General features: G+C 27.6%; 1 protein-coding gene across 9 annotated transcripts in view; it reads right to left on the reverse strand.

The window, feature by feature from the left end:
- Positions 1–539: 539 nt before the first annotated feature.
- Positions 540–25,552, reverse strand: part of LOC132949893 (RNA binding protein fox-1 homolog 2-like) — a 41,436-nt gene continuing 16,423 nt past the window's right edge. The window contains exons 2-13 of one of the 9 annotated variants that reach the window (XM_061021009.1): positions 24,852–25,328; positions 24,496–24,690; positions 22,766–22,819; positions 21,724–21,816; positions 19,299–19,362; positions 18,748–18,783; positions 15,583–15,811; positions 12,042–12,117; positions 11,650–11,667; positions 8,452–8,690; positions 5,181–5,253; positions 543–2,742 (exon numbers count right to left, since the gene is read on the reverse strand). In XM_061021009.1, coding sequence (XP_060876992.1) covers positions 2,701–2,742; positions 5,181–5,253; positions 8,452–8,690; positions 11,650–11,667; positions 12,042–12,117; positions 15,583–15,811; positions 18,748–18,783; positions 19,299–19,362; positions 21,724–21,816; positions 22,766–22,819; positions 24,496–24,690; positions 24,852–25,325 — 1,593 coding nt within the window. In that variant the 5' untranslated portion in view covers positions 25,326–25,328 and the 3' untranslated portion in view covers positions 543–2,700. Of the gene's footprint in view, positions 2,743–5,180; positions 5,254–8,451; positions 8,691–11,649; positions 11,668–12,041; positions 12,118–15,582; positions 15,812–18,071; positions 18,093–18,747; positions 18,784–19,298; positions 19,363–21,723; positions 21,817–22,765; positions 22,820–24,495; positions 24,691–24,851; positions 25,329–25,552 lie in introns of all 9 variants that reach the window. The other 8 variants (XM_061021011.1, XM_061021010.1, XM_061021015.1 and 5 more) reach the window with 8 other exon arrangements.

Consider the following 25,552-nt stretch of genomic DNA (forward strand, 5'->3'; position numbering starts at 1 on the left):
GTGTATAAGATATAATAATATACTTAAAATGTTTCAAGCCTCCTTAAAATGTCTACAAAAAAACATGTAAGTATATTTTTTAGTTACAGTATAAAATATGTATGACAATTCTTGCTTCAAATTTTCAATCCTCATTTATAAAAATTGAACATTTTAATTATTTTTAACTACAAACTAATTTGCGCATTTTCGAAATTTTGGTGAAAACTAATATTAAATACTTATAAAAAGAATTCATGACTATGTATCTTTAATATATCTTAACTGTTATTGTAACAATTTAAGAAGAACCTTTAATACATTTTCATGCATTTCGACACAACAAAAATAAATTACCTAATTAACATTAATTTTTTTTTTAAAAACTAAAACTTAAATATAAAATGTATATAAATAGCTCAAAACGAGTCAAAATGTTTTGAAAATGTTATCGTGTATAGAAAATGCTAATATAAAAATTCAGTAAAAATAACATGTAAGTATCTATTCATTTTTTCATAGTAACATTAAAAAATAAAATCGATTTTACGTAAAAAACAGTTTTTACGTAACTTTTTTTGGTTTTTCTCGAGGCTTTGGAAAACTTCTGAATTTTGACCTAAAGTATTGCACCAATTAGATTAACTTATCAGAAAACTTACCTAAGTACAAAATCGAAGCATTATTTCGACTACTTATCGTGAACATATACAAAAAAAAAGCACACATGTAAAAATAATACATTCATCGCTCCAATAAGAAACTAGAAGCACCAAATATTTCATGTTAAATACTTAAATACAATATTATAATGTGTTTTGTGTTGTATTTGATCACTATTTTATATTATTTACGGTGGGGGGGTATATTGTGTATAGATTAGGAAAGGAAATAAATAAACGTGCTTTCAACATTTGAACCATAAAATATTATATAATAATTGTTCATTTTATAAAATATCATTACAAATTATAATAATAACAAGGGGAGGGATAAACAAAATTTGGATTAAAATTATATATTTTATAATTATATATTAACAATCGAATGATTGGTACACAATTGTTTTTGTTTAAATTATTTTTTTTTTTTTTGGTTTCGTAACACGATAATATTTGTGCGGTCTTTTTATTTAGAAAAAAAATGTATATAATATTATGTTGTGCGCTATTATTATCATCATTATTCATAATAATATGGTACATAAATAAATATTACATCGTCATTTTGTACTCGCTAACAGAATAAATAAATTAACTAGACACGATTGTACAAAATGTTTAATAGTAATATATATATAATGATAATAATTATTATATTATAAAAACAAACAAAAATCTAAGTGTGATGTTTCTTGTTCGGAGCTTCCGTATAAAAGAAAAAAAATATAATAGTAATAATAAAACTTAAAATTATAATATATTATTATATATATAAGTAATAAAATGAACTAAAAAAAACATACAAACAAATTGAGAGAGCTCTTTATACGTATATATATATATATATATATTTGTTTGTTGGGGTTGGTGAACATTCAGATCGTTTTTCCTATAATAATATACATTATACACACGTTTTGACCACAGACAAGCGCGCAACAATAATTATTCGAAATATAATTACAAGTCAGTTAAAATAAAAACGTGGTCTACGGTGGTATTTTGGCAACAAACGTAATCAAAAGGCAGCGGCGGCCTTTAAATTTTACTCTTATGAAACAAAAACAGAAAAATTAAATGAATAAAAAAAGTCGACCGACCGTCCGTCGCTCTTTTTGATCGCCTTTCGATGTTGTTTATATTCCTACCATCATCATTAAAATTAACAATTATTATTACTGTCGAGATTCATTTTATTCCTACCAACTCACGAATGTCCATCAATTGAGATTCAAACGATTTTATGTTAAATAATAATAACGCATATAATATAATATAGTATATCACACAAACGTAGGCGTTCTAAATCTAAGGTAAATTTTTTTGTTTGTTTGTTTGTTTTTTTTATTTATTTTTTTTTGTCATGATATTTTGTTCATGGTTATTATTTATCAATATATTTAAACAATATTTAGAAACGGGTCTACTCGGAGGAGCATGTGAATCGGGGAACGAATAATAATCATATTGGTAATAACAATTAAAATAATAATATAAATAAATAAATGGCGTACAAAAGATTCGGATGTACAAAATTCGGGGAGGGTTCAAAGTCCTAAATCGTTAATACATATAAATACCTATAATAGTTTAACTTGAAAAAAAATATTTAGTGGTCGTGGGAAAAGAGTAATGAATGGGTCGGGATGGTCGGCTTTTTATACTTTTTACGCAATATTGACGACGACACGATAACGTAGACAACAGTTAATTAATTATGTAATAAGTATAATGTATAATATGTGTGTGCGTGTTTAATTATTTTTTCAAAAAATATTACTAAAATCGTTGCCCAAGTCTCTCTCTCGGTGTCAGAGGAGAGTAGGTATCATATGGGAGGAAGTTAAAATAATCTACTTGCATCTCGTCATTGTGTCGTCAATATATATGTTTTTCAATGGATCTATAGTATAATATATATATATATATATATATATATATTTATATTATTTTTTATGGCTGCCTTATTACACATATATATGCATGAGTAAAAATTATAGTTAATCGTAATGTAAATATGTATATAATAATCTCATAGGATAATATTATTATATTATAATCAGTACGGGGTGAATCGGTTGTAGCCACTTCGGTACATTGGCTGAAATCAAATATAAAAACAAAACATTGTATTACACAATAATATAATATATTATAGAAACATTAAAAATTGTTTTCAATGAATGATACAATCTATTCACCAGAATATTCTAGGGAGAAGTTCTCAAAAAAAGCGAATAGCATTTTTTGAAATATTAATTTGTTTACTTGACCAGTTTTTTTTACAAAATGCAATTTCAAACAAGTATTATATTATATACTAATGCATTTAAAAAAAAAAATTGATATCCACTAATCAAGATTATTTTGGTGAATAAATTATGTTTCCAAAACCAATGAAGCCTACTTAGCAAAGTACTAAATAGTACCTAAGTAAAATGTAAATGCGAGATAAAATTTTTTTTTTGTTACTGTAACAGCTTTCAAAGTAACAAATCCTCAAATTGATTAACCACTAATATTTGTCGACATAAGCAATTTTAAAATAGAGAAATAATACTAGTTTTAAAACTTGAATAATTCGAAATATTAAATAGCCCAATATTAAACACAGATACATTTTAAGTTTTTATTTGTCTCGTTGACCTTCCGGGTGCTACATTTATTTTTTTTTTTGAAAATACTAGTGTTAACCGTCAGGTTAAATATCACATCCAAAATTATATAGTATATTAGGGCGTGACGATTCGAGGCCACTAACGCCGCCAGAAACGGTGAACATATTATAAGCGGATTATGAGGTTGAATTTTTTTATATTTTTCTTTTTGGTCATGTGATCACATTTCAATTACATGGTATTCGGAAGTACATACACTTCCATTTGGGAGAAGAAGGCTAATATCAATGTCCACTATTGTACTGATGAGTGATACAGTGATCGGGTCGATTCAAAATTATGGTATTTTATTAAAGCAGATAATGGGTGGATAGGGTAGTGGTTGCGAACCGAAATGCTCGCCTCTGACCTCGTCACGCTACCGACGACTAAAAATAGATGAACAATCAATCGTTTTAATTAAACACAAGGGATTTTTTTTTAATGTTAAGTAATAATATCATCGTTTTGCGCCAACCGTTTTTAATAACGACATTGGTCGGACACAGAGATGAATCATTCCGCGAATAGCATTTTATGGTCCGTCAAATGACAGTAATAAAATTAATTTAACAAACCGTATAGAACGATACTCGATATATGATATAAAACCAATTAATTTTAATGAAAACACATTTCACGCGTCCTTAGCAGTGCGATTATATAAATTACATAACCGTCATTAAATATATCGTTGACACAATATTATAATTTATAATATTATTAAACTCGATCATATTTTATGACGTGTACACGACGCACATATCGACCGTTTGTTTTTAGTTGTTTAAGGGTGGTCCCCCACTAGGACTCATCCACTACTCAGACCTTAAAGGCCAATTGTGAATTATCGTAACATTTATTTAGAAGCTAGACAAGGCGAATGCTCATTTTATACAGGTAATATATAATTAATAATACATAATTTTTGTTAATAGTTATTTGATCAGTATCTATTACCAGTTACATGCACATTGCACATATTTTGTCTACATTTAGGTTGGTACTTTATTGTGTACATACAGAAAAGTATTAAAAATGATTTATTTATTAGATATCTATTTTTATTTTGGTACATGACGTAATTACCGTCACAATCACACTCGACGATCAACGATCAAATAATTAATAACAAAAATTATATAGGTAGGTAAACCTATGTTTTTTTAAACAACTTATGTTTTTAATACTTTTTTTGTAACATAAAGTAATTATTAAACATTTTGGTTTGGCCAAAAATTGAGTCAGCTAAAAAGGGAAGGTTACGATTTTTAAGGGGTTTCACCCTATATTATAGGGCGTAAATTAACTTAGAACAGTTAAGATCGTTTTCTAGAAATCTAATTTTACTTACAAATTAAATGATAAATAGATTTTTTTAAATTTTAAGAAAATATTTGAGATTGTTCACAGAACGTCAGATTAAAGTTAATAAATCCATATAGTTTTAGATGAATAAAAAACAAGTCACCTTGAGTGATAAGAACAATTTTTTTTATGTGCCCATTTGAATAATTTATCAAGTAAAATACTGAAGAGCAATGTTTTAACTTTCGGAATCGCGTCATTTTCATGGTTATTTTTTTAAAGGAGTACGCGATTTGTATCTTAAATGGAAGATTTATTATCTGAAATACACGGCTACTATAATAATAATAATAATATTAATAAATATTATTATTATTATTATAGGTACCTATAGTTACTATATAATATAACGATTATGCGGCGTAAGTTTCGAATGCTGAAAAACCGGTTGACTTTTGGAACGAACGTGGCGTAAAAATTTCACATCAATAATTTATTAATGTAATATTATATTATAATACATATATATATACATTATTATATATGTGTGTTTATAAAATAAAAATATACTAACCCCGTATCCAGTGACTGGACCGATACCGTGACTAGCTAAGTATGATTCTGCGGTGTACTCACGCCCAGTATATCTAAAAACGCATTCGTAAAAAACAAAATAATACAAAATTAGTTATTGATTTACACGCCCGTAACAGGTATGGAATATATATGGTTAAATGTAGGTTTATGATTTTATTTAAACAAACGGAATGGGTTTGTACTATTTAAAATTCAGCAATCCTAACCTAACACTAATCGAAATCATAAAATAAAAAACAAACGAAAGTGATTTCTCACCCTTAAATTATAATCGTAATAGATAAAAATATGATATCAGTTGAAAAAATAATTAATCAATTGGAATAAAACAAAACAAACAAATAATATGTATAACAAACCAAAAATTCACACAACACGTAAAAATGCAGAAGTTACATCGAACAAAAAGAACTGCACAAAACACAAAAAAAAATATTTTATCTAAAAAGAATGAACAAATAATATTTATATATATATATATATAAGCTATACAAAGCCAAAATACAGAACGAATAAACACAAAATAAAAAGCTTTTAGTTTTTACACTACGATTTAAGAAAACTATGTACTTGCATGCAGTTTTCTTTTACTTATCGCTAACTAAGTAAATATACAATTCCATCGTCGTGGTCAGTTAAACGTTTCTATACATTTATATTATATATTTTATATAATATTATATTATAACGCATGTAAGACGTATTGTTTTCGTTATTATTCGAAAAACATACATACATGCATTGTATACGTTATTATACTTATTGCCTATTGGCAATTGCCCATTAATGAAGGTGAACGCATACGATATTATGAAAAAATAATCGTAGTGCACAATAGTCAATATTATATATCATACGAATAACAATTAGTAATAACTATTTACATACACTTATTGTCACAATATATATAAATACCGTGAAATATTCTGTTTATTCTGGCATACGAGACCATACATTTTTGAACAACATTAAATATTAATTCATCAATATTTTATTATTCTATTGTGCGATGATGACTATAATATTGTTGGACGCGAGAATTGAATAAATAATTAAATTCATTTATAATACGTAATTAGTTACCACTAAAAAGTGAGATCATTCGGAGAAGAACAAAGACGTGCGCGCACACATATATTGGGAAGTCAGTATATACTATCGTATATTAATTATGAAATAATATATACCTACAGATTATCCAACGCTAAAAACATTGATAAATTCATATCTATCAAATATGGAATATATTTTTTTTAAACATAAAAATTAACATAGCCATTTAAATGAAATCCTGTACCTATAACACGATTTTAACTTTATAAAGGTGTTTTTTTTTTAGCTGTTTCAGGCAGGTTTCAATGGAACTTATCTTCGCAGTTAATAGCGACGAATGAAGAAGGATGTTAATGCCGACCGCTATCGACGAATGTAGTTTTATAAGGGTAAATCGGATCAATAAACTGTATTGTAATTTGTAGTGCATTTAATATGGTAAATAACGAGACGTGTGAAGCAGTGTATTACGGGTTTATTTTCGCCTGTCGTATGTATATATAGACGTATAGTGACAAACGACCGTTACCTATATATTATACATTATACATACGTGATATATGATATATTTAACCTATCCGTTGTCAAATTCACGAGCGTTATTTGTTATGCGTTTGCGAGGAATATCTGTCGAAACGATTTTTCACTATACAATAGTTGAATGATGCGACAGCAAATATGACACACTCTTCACCGTTGAAAATAATATAACGAAGTAGTGTTTTGACGGGATAAACGCGCGATCTAACGGATATAATATATTAACAATGTAATATAGACGACGTCGAAATACCTACACGACCACGACGGCAACAACAGTTTGTCCGGCGGTATATTATATGGGTAGTATATTATTATTATTCCGCTCGTATAATATTTTATGTTCTCGAATTACCCGCAGCGTGTTGCATTCGACCCGAGCTAGACCAATAGAAAATACGATCGCGAAATAAATCCGGCCGGCAGCTTTTTTTATATACCCCCAACGACGGCAAAAAAAACCCAAAATTAAAAAGAAACGCGATCCGCCGTGCGCATAAAACGTGTGCCTGGCCTGTCCAAACGAATTAAACTCGACTGAGCGCGGACGGTTGCAACTAAAAAATAAGAAATTGTTTGACACTGTATGTGCTGCGTGAGCTCACATTTAGGGTAGATGGTGGTTAAAAGTTATGTATTTTCGTAGGCGGAGGGCATTTTTACGATCTTTTAATCATTTAACAAATATGTTATGAATTATGATGTTTGGTCGATATTGGATACCCTATTTTTTTATGGACTAAAAAATGGGCAACTGTTTTTTTGAGGTGGTTTCAAATAAATGTATGTATTTTCTAATGTCAACACAAAATTACAAGATAAAAAAGATAAATAATATATTATATTAAAGTATACTATTGTGTTTCATATTTTTTTGTGAAAACTGAGAATTTGATATTGGGTATATATTAATAAAATATAGTTTAGACAATATATTAAACGGGAAAAAAATATCAGGGAGCAATAGCTGTCCCTCCTTCTTAAAATACGCCCCTAGCAGGAGGTCGACAATAATTTATGTTTTCAACTCTTCGCTAAGATGTACTACATACAGAGGCGTGTGTTCAGAAATGTGCCATTGGAGGAAGAGCATATTTTTTTAATAGATCCTAAGTATGAAAGTAGGTAATTGTACATGTTTAAAATATAGAAGGTAATTTAAATACTATACTAGGTATTCGTCCTGTATTCTATGTAACATGTATATTTATATAATTATTAAATAAATTAAATAAATACATGACATAGATATTATATTATAGAAGTACTAAGATAAATCATAGATAATCAGTGTGGCTAAAATAGAAAACGATTTCAAATTGTATTTTATATAAAATAAAATCGGATACATGCCATGTTAATTAATGGTGCGTGGTCAAAATCCACTTAACGTGAACCAACCGCTCCACTCACCTCATAACGACATAATTATTTTAAAAACGTTATTTTCCCAAATATTATAGATCATAATTATTATTATATAATAATATAATAATATGTGTATAGAGCTACGGATTAACTGATCATGACGACGGTCGTGCAATGTGTGTTTGGTGAAATAATAATAATAATAATATCATCGTATTATGAAGTTATAACTTATAAGGGAAACAATTTATCATCATCGTCATGATATAGTTTATTATCACTCTCACCCAGCTGGCAACGCCGTGTACGTAGCAGCGGCGGCGGCCGCCGGGTTGGCCATCTGATTGTTGGCGGCTGCAGCCGCCGCGTTGTACGCTCTGGCCGCTGCGGCCGTGTACGTGGCGGCGGCAACGTAGGACGCCTGTTGCGCTTGGGCCACCGCTGCGGCGGACGACAACGCAGGAGTCCCTTGGGCTGCGGCTGCGGCCTTAAGTAGGGGCGACGCGGCTGCTGCTGCGGCAGCTACCTGTTTTTGGAACGATTAGTAAAACAAAAATTCGTTACATATACAAAAAAAAAAATGCAGGCACATTATCACACGTGGACGCGTTATACCGGAATCAATCAAGCATTATATTATTATTATTATTATTATTATATTATTGTTGTTGTTGTTGTATATATATATATATATATTATATATAGTATAATATAAAAATACTTAATTTACTTATAAAAGTGAAAAACAAATATATAACGATTACATAGACATAATAATATATAATATATATATAACGTTAAGTAATATTATTGCTTTTATGACGTTAAGTTGCGCTTTTCCATTATTACTTATAATAGAAGTTTCACCCCTTAACCACCGATACCAGCGTCGAAAAAAAAAGAAAAATTAAATTAAATCCGCCTGTAAGTATATATATATAATATATAATATTCATCAACACAAAATTGGACAAGAATTGAATGTATAGGTAATATGCATGTCATAATAATTTAAAAAATACATACATTTTTAAAACAAAACAATATTGATTCAATAATTTTAAATTTACCGCGATGCAATAACAATTCCATACACTATAGGCAAGTTAATAAATTAGTGAGAATATTATGTATTAAAAAATAGAAAATCACGAGGTGTAAGCCACACTGTATAATAATATATCAATAATAATATACAACCAGAGAGCGGTGGAAATGTATAAATTTATAACTTGCCCAGTACAGTGTAGTCGAATATATAATAACCTCTAAATACTTGTGATATTAGAGATGTAAGATAATAATATACGGTTTCGGTTAATCAAGACGAAAAATAAAAAAAAATAAATAAAACGATTGTCCACAATCAGGCACCTCATCTACATTTAAATGTATATTATGTATGCGAAATGCCTCTATACATAGAAATTGGCGAAGTCCGTGCGTTAAAACAATACATATACCATATTTCATTAATGATTATGAATTATGTTATAATTCCTACGGTTAGAATAAACGGAACAAAAAAGAAAAAAAATTAGAAACAATAATAATAAATTCGTATACATATATTTATGGATTTATAATATTATGAATAAAAATGATTTGAAAACCATCTAAAATATATATATATAATATGTGAATACACACAAAAAATTTTTTTAAAAAAAAACCACTATGAACCATTTCACATGCAACAGTTAGCTGTACGTTCAGCTAATATGTGGCATATCACCCTAAAATGTTCCGTTTAATAATATTATGATAGATAGCAGTACATTTCTAGCAACACAAATAAATGATAAGACACATAATTATATATATATATAAATATAAATATATTTTCAACAAAGGCTAGTATAGTATTAAGATGTATTATTATATATTATTATAATGCCCAAATTTGAAATTTTTATTTTCTCAGTGAAACGCTACAAGCATAGCTTTTCGTCTACATAATATTTCCCCAACAAAACAGCCAATACACAATATATATATATATGTAAGGAGAAAGAAATAACAGGCAACCCAAAAAAAAATAAAAAATAAAAAAATAAAAATACAATATACATATACACATAATAATAATGAAGTGTATGTATATATTTGATGTAGGTACATTATTTATGTTATAAAAAACGACTAATAATCAACAAATTTGTTTTCCTTGTACAAATATAGATACGATAAAAAAAATTGTTAAACATACTATATAATTCAACCTGTATAATAGTTAGCAAGTGAGTTTGTGCTCGTATATATATATTTTTTTGTCACATGCAATTTTTTTATTATTATTATTTTTTACTTTTTTTTTTTAATAATAGGCCATTTCAATATATAAAAAATTTCACAAACGATTCCGCCACCGAAAAATAAATAAATAAACACTAAATATGTTGCACAGTCTTATACCAATCAAAGTCTAACGTAGAAATTAAATACTCAACTGATGCCATTTACCACTTCGGGGTAGCGACACATTTCCACATTAATCGTGTTGTTTGAATTATTTATGAATATCATTTTTCACCCTTTCACTCTATAGACTAACAATATATTAGTGTAAACATTTAAAAGTGTACACGTCATATACATCATATTACGTCGTATTTAAACATAACTAAGTAAATGGATTATATATATATATATATATATATGACTTAGTAAACACGGGTGTGTATATTATAATAGTGCTTGCTATTATTATTGTAGACTTAATATTATATGTACTTCAATAAGATGTCGAAATAAGACAAAACGATCGAAACGCATAAAATACCCATCACTATATATACCTAATAATATAACACGTATGTACTATGTGTATGTGTGTGTGTCATTAATGTTCATAAATGCTATTGATTCTAAAATCAGGCAACAAATGCCTAATGTTCTAAAAAAAAATAAAAATAAAAATCACAGGAATCAAAGACTGTGCAAAAATTCAAATATATGTAACGTAGTGTTAATAATAAATAATGATTAGCGCTCTATATATGTAACCGATTAGTACAAACTTTCAGGAAAATTCCGAATAACAGAATTTGGTGTTAATAAAATTAATATAATATAGGTATGTACAAATATTACTTTGTAACCGCATATAATAAAATATAAAATATTGATCAAGACACTGATTTCTCAGTGCATCTACATTATAGAAGCGGTGATGTCAAGAAAAAAAAGGCCGGCCATGCCATTCGTCATGTTTTTTTTCGTATATAAAACTCACGTCATATTTCCCTTTTCCAGCCTTTGTAATCCGTTACACATAAGATTTTTTCTAAAACGAATTTCAAGAATGACGATTGGAATGAATTGAGCAAATTGTTCATGTTTAAATATAGAATAGGAACGCAAGTTTTTTTTTTTTTTTTGATATTGTAATTTAATGCAATTAAAAATAATAAGAGAGATGAAGAATAAGAACTTTGTATAGGATAGGAATAGTTTGTGATTATACTATATGAATCGTCATTTACCTCATTGACTGCTCCTGCCTGAAAAAAAATACCAACACCAGTTCAACTAATTCTCAATTCATTTATCGGGTCACCTTTTCATAATCAATATAATAAGCCTTAAAACACAGTTTAGACGCGAAACACGTTATTATTTGTGAGTTCTTAGCCAACCAGACTTGAATATAAATCGAATTAAAACAAATGAAAACAATTGTTTTACAAAGTGGAGAGAAACCCGACTTAAAAAAATATTGTGTAACCACCCATTTTTGTCGACTAGTTAAATATAAATTATAATGTATTATAAATTTGACATGGTAGGTACTTAGTGTTTTTTTGTAAAATATTTAATACATTCATTAATGATTAATATAAAATAAAGAAAGTATAAATAATACAAAAAATATTACCTGTAACCTGTAGTTATTGTCTGCAGCTTGAGCTGCCAGGAATGGATCATAGTACACTCCACTGAAACACATTTTACTGGTGGTAAGAATGAAAAGCCGTAAACATTGTTTACAGTTTTTCTCGATATTTTTCAATAATATGTAATACTAATAAGTAATTTATAAATAATATATAATTAGGTATAGTATAATTCAAACAAATAATTTAATAATCGTTCATATTCCTATTTTGCACATTTGATTATAATTTATTGCGTTATGCTTATTGTATTCGATCTAAAGCACATAAATGATAAATATGACTAAATGGTTAAAACATATTTAGAAGCATATGAATAAAATATGTATTACATTATAAATTTAAATACTAACGATCACTTTTGAAAACTTTAAATTATTTCATAATATATATTATATAATATGTCTAATTTGTTTCTCAATATTACGATCAGGGCTCGTAGCATATTTTTGCATATTTCGAAGTTTTGATGCTATTTTACTATTTTTATGTTTTTATTACCAAGTATTTATGCTTATATTATCTTTTGAAAGTAGAAATAAAGATTGTTTATTTTTTTTTCAGTGTGTGTTAATATTTTTTATCAGTTAATATTTATATAATAATGTGTCATATAAATATGAGATGGATGAGATGCCGTTAGGTAATTCCATCGATAAGGAGGCCCCTTTATATATTAACACGTGGCACGTGCTATCTCGTTTTGTGGTAATAAAACAAATTACACCATTTTATATTTTCAGTCTTTCTCGATTTTAATAAAAAAATATTAGGTATGTAATTAATTTGTTTTTTTACATTCGATACATTTTTCTGCATATTTTAGCATATTCAGTGTATATTAAAGCCCTTATATGAATGATTTTAAGAGAAAACTATTGTGCTTGTAATAACCTTTTTTAGGGCTTCAAGTCACGATCTCTGATTACGATTATTATGCTTTATACTGTTATTAAAATGATACCTATTCTCATCATTACGTGTTAGTGATAAATAAATTATCATTGTATAAAATAAATATAGATTGTAAGTTTTTCTTCCAATAAAAAAAATAAGTTCTCACTTTGATATTGAAGTATTAAATAATTATGAAAATATACATTTCTAGAAATGTATATGTTAACAACAATAAAATAGGCTACATAGAATTTATTATTTATAATTATTTAGATTAAATAAGAAAATTGAGTCAATGTAAAATAAATTAATATTTCTACTCTCCCTACACATAACTTTGTCAAATAAAAATGAATTATAAATACGTTTATTTGTTATTTAATTTTTGGATACATACATTTTCAGGATAATATGTCTTATATTACTTAAATAATAAATTAAAAAGCATATTCGTCACAAGTGGGTTGCTGGACATAAATATTATTTACTATTTAGGCCTTTATTAATAATATAATTTTACACCATTTTATATAATACTATATTAATATATAAAAAAAATAATTTAAGTATTATATAAAAAAAAGTCGAGATTAAACCGGTTTTACAGTATAGGATCAAAACTTAAAATTTAAGAATTTTTTTTTATGTTCATGAGTGTGCAACGTTATTCGAAACCAAAATTACTACACGTATAGTGTGTGTGGTGAGTGTTTTCATATTATTATAATTCTATGCCTAACTGGTTATCTGAAATATCTGTGTATTTTCATAACTTGCAAAACCAGTTATTTCGAATGCAATTCAACTACGATGAACGTTGAAAAATACCTAATCGATGGTATTGTAATACAAAATAAAATTGAATTAGGTTATTAAAAATTGATTGCACAAGGATGGTTCACAGAAATAGTATAGTTAAGTGAATAAAAAATTCCTGCTATTATCAATATTTTAAGATTAATACCACTCACTATGCCACAAACCAAAATACAACAAATAAAACTAATTAAGACTCACGGGATAATTAATTAATATATATTTTTCTGAAAGAGACCGCAAATTTTTAGTTATTATTTAACAGAAAATGAAATGATTATATTTTTATGTTAATAAATAAACTAGTAAGTAACAAACTAAAAAATATATGATCAAATAAGGAAATGTAAAACAAACTAATTCGTTTAATTTCACACAAGTATAATAAATAATAAATAATAAATAATATTATCACATTCAAATACATAAAATTATAAATAATTAATATTGTTTGAAGATTATATTATATTATAGACTATATATTATATAGTGTATAAAGTGTATACAACATATTGGAATGGAATTTAACACTAACGCTCAATAAATAAAATTGATTTTAGTATAGAAATACGTAAATGATGATCGTTTTAATCATTCACAATGATTATAATGAGGTAGGTATAACGAAACGTAATAAAATGATGCAATCGCCGGCGGAGATTAATGGACAGATTATACTAATAGTAGGTATATACCATAAAAATATCTATGCATTTTTTTTTTTGTAAAATAAGCATATTTTTTGTTAGTTTTTAAATTTAATGACTTGAAAAAATGAATCACACGACACTCATTAGTAACACTTTCATCTAAGAAATGTTACTAATAAGTCGCGGCGCTATTTTCTTTCGAGACAACTGGGAAGATTCTCAGGTATAGTTGGTACATACATGTGGATTTTGGTGATTTTTAGGAGTGAGAGGTAGTATCGACGATTATAGACGGATGGGCGTATATTTTCTATAGTTTTCATGGATTGAATTATTCAGATTCGAATGGATAGTGTGGTATGTGACATAATATAAGGGGAGCGTTTGTGATTAGACGAAGTTAAACAATCAAATGAGAAATTAAAATCCCGGGAAATTGATAGGGATAAGATGAATATAGTATTTATCTAGAAGATGATCGAATATAAATTTTACGCAGTGGCCAAGACAATCAAAAAAACTATAGCACAATGGTCGGCGGTATAGTAACTGCAAGAAACACAGTCACATTAGTAATTACTAATTAAATAGTCGGTAATTATTATAGCATAAAATCGTAATTAAATATTTTGCATTTTTTTTCAAAGTCACTTTTAAATTTTAATTATTACACTATAGTTTAATATTTAAATGCAATAATTTATTCTTTTGTAATTCTGTAACCAATTTGTCGGTTTTGTTTCCTGTTTTATTTGCTAAAACATTGTGATATGAATAAAAAATAATAATTTTCAAATTAGTAACGTAACTCGTTAGTCGTTCATTGTATTTTTAATAGTCCAGCTCTAAAACGATTTCGTTAATCAATCAAATAACAGTTAACCTAAAGACGTGAAACACTGATGAGAAAGGGGGAGGGGGAATGCATTAAATGCACAGCCCTTCTCATCATATGCGAGTAATACTATACAGTGATTCGAAGACTGAAAATGATATGGTCACCACAGTGTTTACGGCCACGTGATTTTATACCATCGGCGGTAACGTACTAATAGAAGAAAGTTCGGACCGGCACAAAGTTGACGACCGCACGATTTTATAACGTATTATTAATAGATATGTAATAAACTTATAAACGTAGGAATGTTTTAGTACTCACGGGGCGTAAGTACCGGGAGCCGAGTTGATGGCTTGTAACGGGTTGGGCGTGACGGCAATGCTGGTTGCCGGCAGTCTGGCGGTGTTGAATCCTGGATTGCCTACTGAAGGGAACCCGCCGTTGGACGCCGCGGCCACTGCAGCCATCGCGGCCGCGTTCCTGACGGCATTCGCGGCCGCCACGGCTCGTCCACGTTGTATAGCTGCCCCTCTAAGTGCTGCGGCGGCGGCTGATGAAATAGAAAAAAATACCGCGTGTGCGCGATGACGTTGTAATTAGAATAATGGTATTATATCGGTTTTACGTTTGTTTCCCATGTGCCCGCGTCCCATCAAAAGCGTTCTTACATTATTATACACGTATGGCAATTTATCGAGCACGCTCACCGCGTTTACAACATGATATTACCTTAAGCGACTATAACTTCATCCGAATTAATATTTCTTAGAATCTTTAACTACAGTCTATATTATTAAGAGGATGTCAGCGCACTGTTTGTTTTCTCTCTATCTCTCTCTCTCTCCACGACAAAACATATTCACACAAAATCACTCATTATAAAAATTATAGAGAATAATATTTTTGAGGATATCACATATCTAGTTGTCTAAATATTGTCTCAAAACAATTTAATATCCATTTTAATTTACATTTAAAGTCGAATAATAATAAAATATAAAACCGATAAGTCTAAACCTCAAAAAATATTATTTTCTATAATTTTCAATAGGTGGTGATTTCTCTTTTAGATAACTTAAAAATTATTAAAAAAAAACAATGCGTCCCATCCATGTATCGCGTGTGTCTGAGAGAAAACAAATATTGCACAGCAGAAGTGCAAACGTCCTCTAATGACCAGGGCCCATAACTTCTAACAATTGAATATTTTATTTGATAGAGATGCCTATGTAAGTTATACATTTATTTCAGAAAACCAAGCAGCTAAATACCAAATTGTATATTGCATATTTCAAAATTTAAATTCTATTTTGTTTTTTATTTGGTTTATTTTAGTACTGTAGCCTCCAAAGTACCTAATAACACAATAAACAATTCTAATGTAAAATTTTTCAATATTTTTAATTTCTAAAAATTTAAAAAAAAAATATGTATCTACTTAATATTTTTTTTTGCTTATTTTGGTATTTTTAATGCATATTTAAGCGCTTATAGGGATGTTTTAAAGAGTATATTCATTGTACTTATAACAAATTTTTTTTAGAGCCATGAGTTATAAGCCTTGCTGCTAATCGAACCATTTGTAATCAAAAATTTAGATTGTTAAACACCTTTCCTACGTGGTGTACGAACTTTACACTCTAAAACCAAATACTAACTTCTCTTTTTTAATAGATATTTTTTTGTGTGTTGGTTATGATTACAAAATTGTAACGAGTTGTTTCGGACTGACATTTATGCTCACTACTATATGAAAACGACAAGTGTCTCCGTTTTCCAAGTGCGTAAGATACCAAATTTACGCTCGACCGTATTTTTAATTAGTTAAAAATTAAAATAAATCTACCTATTACGAAACTTAATTACTTGTGTTCGTATGTTAGCTTTTTTTTATGATAATTTAGTTTTTGAGCAAGTTTCAAAACATTTTTAAACTACGTTATTTTATGTACGCAAAACTTTCCAATAAATCAAATTCCTGTAAAAAACCGACATAGGTTAGGTTAGATTAGGAACACAAGCAATGTTCTTATCATTAAGTTTCATAAAAGTGTCGATTCACTCACATTTTTAAACTAAGAAGCTAAACATTAACTGCTGAGCGTGATTATTTTGCTATGTATACGCACTTGTAAGACGGAGACAATAAATGCGCGAATGTGGCGTTATCTTCTTGGATAATCGATAGAATCAAGATGATAATTTACTCAAATATTTAATAGACTAATCCTTACTACATATTAAGAAATCAGAACCGTTATCAAATGTTAACTTCTGCAATAAACCAAAATGTTTAAAAAAAAATCATTTACTAAACAATTCGGAGAAATAGGTTGGTTTGAATAAAAAAAGTTTGTACCACCACACCTAATTAAGTACTAAAAAAATTATAAGTATTTTATATACGGTCTTCAATATGGTGTAAGTACTTAAAAATTCTAAAAATCAAAATAAATACAAATTAAAACGGGGTAAGGGTGCTCAAAAAATTGCCTTGTACCTATATATTGTATATTTTATTATCCTTTACTCATATACAATATGTAATTGAGTACAAATACTGTAATGCAATTTTTATCGTTAAAATAGAGAAAATATACTTTTTTCCGCGATATACATACATATATATTATTATACAGTATTATACAGTACACGTAAGTAAAAATTCGTATATCATGCTGTTTAATCTAAAACACTAAATTAGCAATTTAACTTATAAGAAATTCTAAAGTACTATTTATCTAAATGTTAGTTAGATCATGCACATCATACTACGTTTAAATTTTACATTGCACTGGCAGTTTACTTACCCTCAGGCCACTGAACACAAACTGCAAACCACAATAAGAACAAACCAAATGTTAGCCAATACATAATTAATTTACCATACATACAATATTATACATATAATGTAGTGCAACTACTTAAAGCGTAATTTAAAAAAAGTTTACAAAAGCTTGTAAAAGTTCCCAGACAACCATTGTAATTCGTGAAACAACTAGATACATCAAATACTTGTATCTTATGTTTTAAGAAACTTTTAGTTATAATTGTGTAACTAAATATAGGTATTACACGCAGTGGCGTACCTTTGGGGGAAGGGGGGGGGAATAATGGGTATCTTCCCCTCCACACAATAAGTTTTTTTTTAGCATAATTCTCATTTATTTTATTTTGCTTTAAGATTTTTAATGGTTTTAAAATGAGGTATTTAATAACTTGGCCTAACCCTCCCAAAAATGTTTCATATTATGTACGCCACTGACTACAAGTTAAAAGAAGTACAATTAATGTGACATAAAATTGTACCCCAACATAAAATAAAACCGAGACGTGTTCAAAAATAATAAAATGGTCATATAAAATATCATGCTCCTTAAATAATGAAAATCAACGACTAAGTAAAACAATATTTAAGCATGAAATATATCAAAATATGGTCAATGTTTCGGAAACATGCACTAATTTTTGCAAACAGTTTCTCACCAAGGTTCGGCAATACTCCGTTTCTAGAGAGTAATACTATTGAAATCAACCAAAACACATAACAAAATGTAAATACCATATTGAAAAACTATATATATGAATCATATACCTTGGAAGTTATAAATCCCAAGATCACACTATTATCTACCTTATATAGAGACAAACTAAACACGGTACATTATATACTTAAAGAAAAACACCTACAGATTATCTAAAGCCATTATACGTGTTTTGAATTCTCAACTCGAGACACGGTCCAAATAATATCTGATGTATTTGAAATTGGAATCTTAACATATATATTATTTCTATTAGCATCGAAAAAAATTATCAAATATATTGCCAAATGCCCAAATGAATATGTTTATAAGCAAACAATAGTGAAGAAAGCCATTTTAGTGAGTACTTTATGTACATAATATTGGTCTATATATTATGATTTTGTGTGTATAATAAACCTTATATATATGCTTATAAATAAAAGTTTATTATTTATAATATACTCGCCACATCATAAATTATAAATATACAATTTAAAAAAAAATACTAACCATTTGGTAATTGCAAAGGAGCAGCTACTTTTTTAGTCTGCACTCTAGCTGTTGCATTGTTCACCTAAAATTTTAAAAGAAATTCAAATATTTTAAATATTTATGAAGTACCTATACAAAATAATTTAAATACACATTTTAATACAAATTAATTATAATTACAACTTAAATCTTATAATATTACAATACGACAAATTTGACTTAAGACTATTACATACACGTTATGCGACAATGAAATTGAAATTTAGTAAATTACAAAAAAATGTATAATAAAAGTAAATTATATTTTCAGAATTTCAATTTCATTATTAACAAATTTGTCGGAAATCATATATATTTATACATAATTAACGCCGAAAACGTGATTTTCGTATAGTACATATAAATATATGAAATCGTGACTAGTCTACAGCATACTTACTCGTCGTCAACGACATAATAAAATTGGAATATTCGTCCCAGGGTAGTGGCGCGTCTGGATAAATTCACCCAATCAGCAAAGAAATGTCAAATAATCTGACACTTTGAAACACAGAAAAGAAACGCTTGACACGAGACCTCTAAATCACGCTTGTAACCTACAATCAATACTAGCCTTCGGAAACACGTAATAGTCAGAATATGTTGTAGAATGTGAAAGTGTATAAATAAAAGTATAGGGATTTTATTATTTTTATTTATTGTTTTTCGACATTACGTCTTAAATAGGAACGATGAAGTGTTTATAATCAAGGAACTAGACACATTTAAAGAGGAATAAGACAAGAGAAAATGTATTTTACAGCCAGGCCCATATAGTCGTGACTGAAGCATCATGCAAATTATCATTCAATTACAATCGAGCATCTTGATACATGGAAGGATTTACAATAATATTTTATCATTGCAAATTTCAAGAATAACAATATGCAACATATTTTCCTTTCAAATTAACTACGCTAAAAAAGTAATATTACCTAAAACAAAAATATGATTGAATAATGCTGGTGGTAATAAGGAATAACAAATCACTATATAAGTATCCATACTTCGGAGTCGAACATTCACAAACTGAGTGCCAACAAAATAAACTGTGAAACCTTTCAAAGGAAATAATTTAGAAGTCAGTAGCTTCAGAATTATCTAGGTACCTAACAAACAAATAACAAATATTCGTTCACACACATCTCAGTCCCAATACAAATAAAACATTTTCTTTTCATTTTTCGCATGCACATTTTCATTAATATTACTACACATTTATCAGGTTAACAAAAATAATAGTAGCATTGAATCTTGTAAATTGAACATCCTAGTAAAATATGAATAAATTAATAAGAATTGCTTAAATTTGACATTACTTTGCTGAATAAAATGTCATTTAGACAAATTTAACTTTTAATGACAACTTTTTTGTATTATGTAAATGAAATACACGATGATCATAGAATTGAAATACTCATTGTATATTTTTTAACCTATTGCATAAATCCTTCCTAACTATCACCATCTAACCAACAATAGCAATTTAACTGTGGCCAATATTAGGTCAAATATTACAATAAAGTTTGGATAGTAGAAGACACGCGACAGTAATTTCTATGCTGATTTTTGTCAATAAATTAGTGGTTACTTAATTTTAGCATCAGTATTCAATATAAAATTATTAGCCAAATGTTAAACAATATACAAGTGATACATACAATGTATATAGTAATAGGCATGTTTCAAAGCAATAAACCTAATTAGTAAAATGATAAATACATAGTAAATATATAAAAAGATTATGATCTGCATACAAGTTACATGAATGTTAATGAAGTATTTTGAAATAAATAAAATATAAACAATAAAATATTTTTCGATTAAAAAATTAAGTTCAAAATAGTATTATGATATATTATAAAAATTTAAGTATTTGTCCAAAATATTAGGTACAAAGATTATTTCCTAACTTATTTTCATTGATTAAAATGGCATACCCCACATGGATGAAACTAGATAGTAAAAAAATCCCATTAATCCCAGATTTTCATCATTCATGTACCATCAATTGTTTTTGCAAATAAAAAGACAAAAACTTCTTTAAAACAATTTATCATATTATATAGTAAGGTATCAAACTGATTGATATTATTCTTTAAATTATACAAATATTTTTTGTGTTTCAGGAAAGTATTTAAAACATCAAGCGCTAAAAAAATAATAATAATAATAATAATAATAGATAATAATAATAATAATAATAATAATAATAATAATAATGGTAATAGTAATAATAATAATAGATAATAATAATGATTTAGAATTTTTACAATGGTTTATAAACAATTAAGTTTCTACGTCGTGATTAGTCTTACTATGTAATAAGTGTAAACATATAAATTATAAGTAAAAATATAAGTATATATATATATATAAATAGCATAAATATTTGCATGCAAACCTCTATTTTTCTGCCTTCAACAACTGTTCCGTGAAGATGTTCGCGAGCCTCATCAGCGTCAGCGCTATTCCCAAACGTTACAAAACCGAATCCCTGCATGCAACACACACAACAAAACACATGCAAATAAACAAACTCAACAGAAAATAAATTGTCTTATTATTATTACTAAGTAGTAAATTGAATTTTATATATTTTTAAATTGTTTTTAATCTTATTCTTGTGGAATTCAGATGAAAATTATTTAGTTAAATTTGTTTGGGGAAAGCGAACATTGACGTTCACAGTTAACACTATACAATAATAAAAATTAAAAATAGTACAGTAAATGCTAAGTTAGTCCAACATTCATTATGTATAGCGTTTCACAAGAAAGTGGAACTTTTAAGCGGTATACATTTTTATTAGCGTTATTGTGCTATTAATTACGTGTCAATGATAAACTAGTGTTAAGTAAAACATAAAATATTGCGCTACTTATAGCGTTGTGTGAATGCTCCCAAAAATTATCAGTTATGGATATGGAAAAATATGTAAAGAAAAGGATTTTTTTTATTATTCAAATCTCACGGTATAATGAAAATCTTCAATAGTTATTTTTGGTCACTCATATATACTGAGTATTGAAAATATTATTTTGGTGATAAATTTTCCAGAACATATATACAAATATAAATATACTTAAGTTCATATTATCAACTGAAAATATTTAAATATTGATTTTAAAATTAAAACCGAAAGAAATTAACTTTTTTAGAATATTATAATAATTTAATATTTATTCATAAGCCCCCTAAGACAAAGTGGTATAATAATTGTTATATTTTTCTTTTTTTTTTAAGGAATTTATACTTATAAAAAATAACTACCTGTACCTACATTTATTTTTAAATTAATTGAATAGTTTTATTATTAATTAGGTCAATGTATTATTTTAAGTTACTTAGCTGCCAACAAAGCGTGAATGGTTTATTATATTTAATCAAGATATACATTTTATAATTTTTATAATATTTTATCGACTCCAATTAACCATAATTACCTTTGATCCACGCTCATTAAATATAATTTCAACATCTAGAATTGGTCCAAATTGCTGAAAACACAAATAACATAATATTAAAACCAAGTAAATTTCAATAGTAGTATTACATATAAACTATACAAAATGTATAACTAAAATAATTATAATAAATAAAAAATGTTATTATGCAACAGTTGTTACTTGGGTTGAAATCTAGAAGCATTATTATTTTCAACATAACTTTTTAAAAGCTTATACATGATAGACATTTTTACAACAATACATGAATTTTGATGGTTAGGTTTTAGCAGTGATAGTACATTTATTTCTCCCTATATTATATGTACTTAAGTAGGTTCATTCAATTTTAAGTATTCAGGATTTTTATGTTTTATTTTTAAGATCTATGAGATTATGCAGCTTGAATTTTGTCTTCTTGGTGTTATATTATTCAATGAAATATTATACAAAACACTTAACTAAATAGAAAATGCATATTTTGAGGTTAATACAAATAATTAATAAACAATAATATAATGTTTTAAAAATAAATAATTATGTTTTTCGTGCATATTAAAAAAAATTGGAACATTTTTTTTATCGTTTGCAATTTCAGCAAGTTTCAGCTGCAATTTATTATAACTCGTTTTTGCTTCTAGTAAATATTGAAAGGATATTAGGATATATTACAAACATATTCTATTCTGTGATGATAGATATGGTATAATAAATTAATAATATATGTAATGTAAAAGGTAACGCTATACGTAATTTTTTTTAAATCTTTTAAAGTTACAAAAATTATTTAAAAAAATGCATTATTCAGAAAAATTAATAATACTATAAATATTTGTAATCACTAATTACGAATTAGTAATAATTAAAAATGTTAATTAATCACAATTTTGAACTTAGGAACAACATAATATTTATTTGCGACTGTTGTTTAAGTTAGGTTAACTCTTCTTAACATTTTTCTTTTTTGACATTTTGTTTAAATTATACCCATACACTATTTCCACTTATGTTGGTTGTCATTGACATTTTATAAGAAATTAAAGAAATACCTGTGTACTGGTTTTTGCAGCATATAACTAAAGAAGACTTTTTTTACTCAAAATTTTATTTGAGCGACGAGTAACCTAACTTCATTACTTTACTTTAAAACATAATATTATGTTGTTTTATATACATAAATTATTTTCTGATACTTACTAATGTTATTTTAATTTTAAAAAGGTTAGTTATTTAAATTCATAAATTTTTATTTTTTTCATTCATAAATCAAAAGATAATAAATATGATTCTCTTGTATTAAATTATGTTACATTAACATAGTAAGTATATATTTAATGTAAAGAGTAAACTAAAATTTTTATTTGGTTTTCTCTGGACTTAATTGTGTTGTATAAGACATCTTACTCCAAAATAAAAGAATATTTTGATGACATTTTAGATCTTATTGTTTTAACATTTTATATTTCTGTCTCTAGTCATAAGTTAGTGCAATGATGATTAAATTGAAATAATTCTATGTACAATAGAACACAAAAAATGGACCAATGTTAAGTCATTAATGTTATATTTGTATAATAGAAATAAAGGATATTATGAAGATAAAAGTTATAATTTTGAATTTAAGTATAACATTTTCAGACATAATTTTACAAGAAAATACTAAACATATTTTAATGAGGCTACTATTAATAACACAATTATATTAATCAAACAAAATATTAATTAATTACCCCAAACATGGCACGCAAGTCGGGCTCTCTAAATCTAAAGGGTATATTTGATACATGAAGTCTCTTTGATTGGATATTTTTGTCTTCGCTAGATGAACAAGGGGACCCAGCGCCAACATTGGTAATGTTCGTTGGTGAGGCTACAGATACTGACACCGGTGTAGTCAATGCATTTGTGGCATTAGTACATTCCAACTATACATCACAAAAAAGAAAAAAAAGAATATATGACACAAATGAACTAGCTGTTTTTGGATTATACAAAACAATATTACTAAGGCCACTACAGTGTGAGCGGAGAATGTTAGCAAATTGTCCAATTGACCGTAATATCAAACCTTAATCTGAATACTTACCGGTTGTGATACCGTAGTAACTGTGATTTGTTGTTGTTCAGACTTGGTTAATCCAACAGATTGTTGCTGCTGTTGTTGTTGCTGCTGTTGCTGCTGCTGCTGCTGCTGTTGTTGTTGTTGTTGCTGCTGCTGCTGTTGTTGTTGTTGCTGTTGCTGATGCTGCTGATGTTGCTGCTGATGCTGCTGATGCTGCTGCTGATGCTGCTGTTGTTGTTGCGATGACGCCATGGACATGTTAAGCCCAGTCGGGGGTGAGTATGCAATAGGTGGCAGCGGTGGATCACTTTCTACAGCCACCTGTGGTGGAAGTGGAGCTGTATTTTGAGGTGCAGCCACCGTAGCCGGCATTAGAGTTGGTTGCTGGGGATTGGCCATTTTAAGCGTCATCGCAGCCATTTGTCCAGGTTGTTGCATAGGAAATGCACCAGACGCTGCCGCGAGTGATGCATATGGATCAATTCCCCCTTGAACCATTTGCTGTAAACATAATGGTTATTATAATTATTTAAAAAAAAACAACAATATTGCAAATTATATACATAATAATTAATATATTGTATTGAGATTAAATACATAATTTTAAGTAAACAAGTTAAAGCAAAACTAACTTAGAGTTCAATTTAGAGGTCAGATATTTTAAAACATAGAGTATCTTGTTTTTTTCATGAATGTTAATTATTCATCGAAGATACCTATAATAA

This window comes from Metopolophium dirhodum, chromosome 8 (genome assembly GCF_019925205.1).
Source record: "Metopolophium dirhodum isolate CAU chromosome 8, ASM1992520v1, whole genome shotgun sequence".
In the NCBI taxonomy this organism is placed as follows: domain Eukaryota; kingdom Metazoa; phylum Arthropoda; class Insecta; order Hemiptera; family Aphididae; genus Metopolophium; species Metopolophium dirhodum.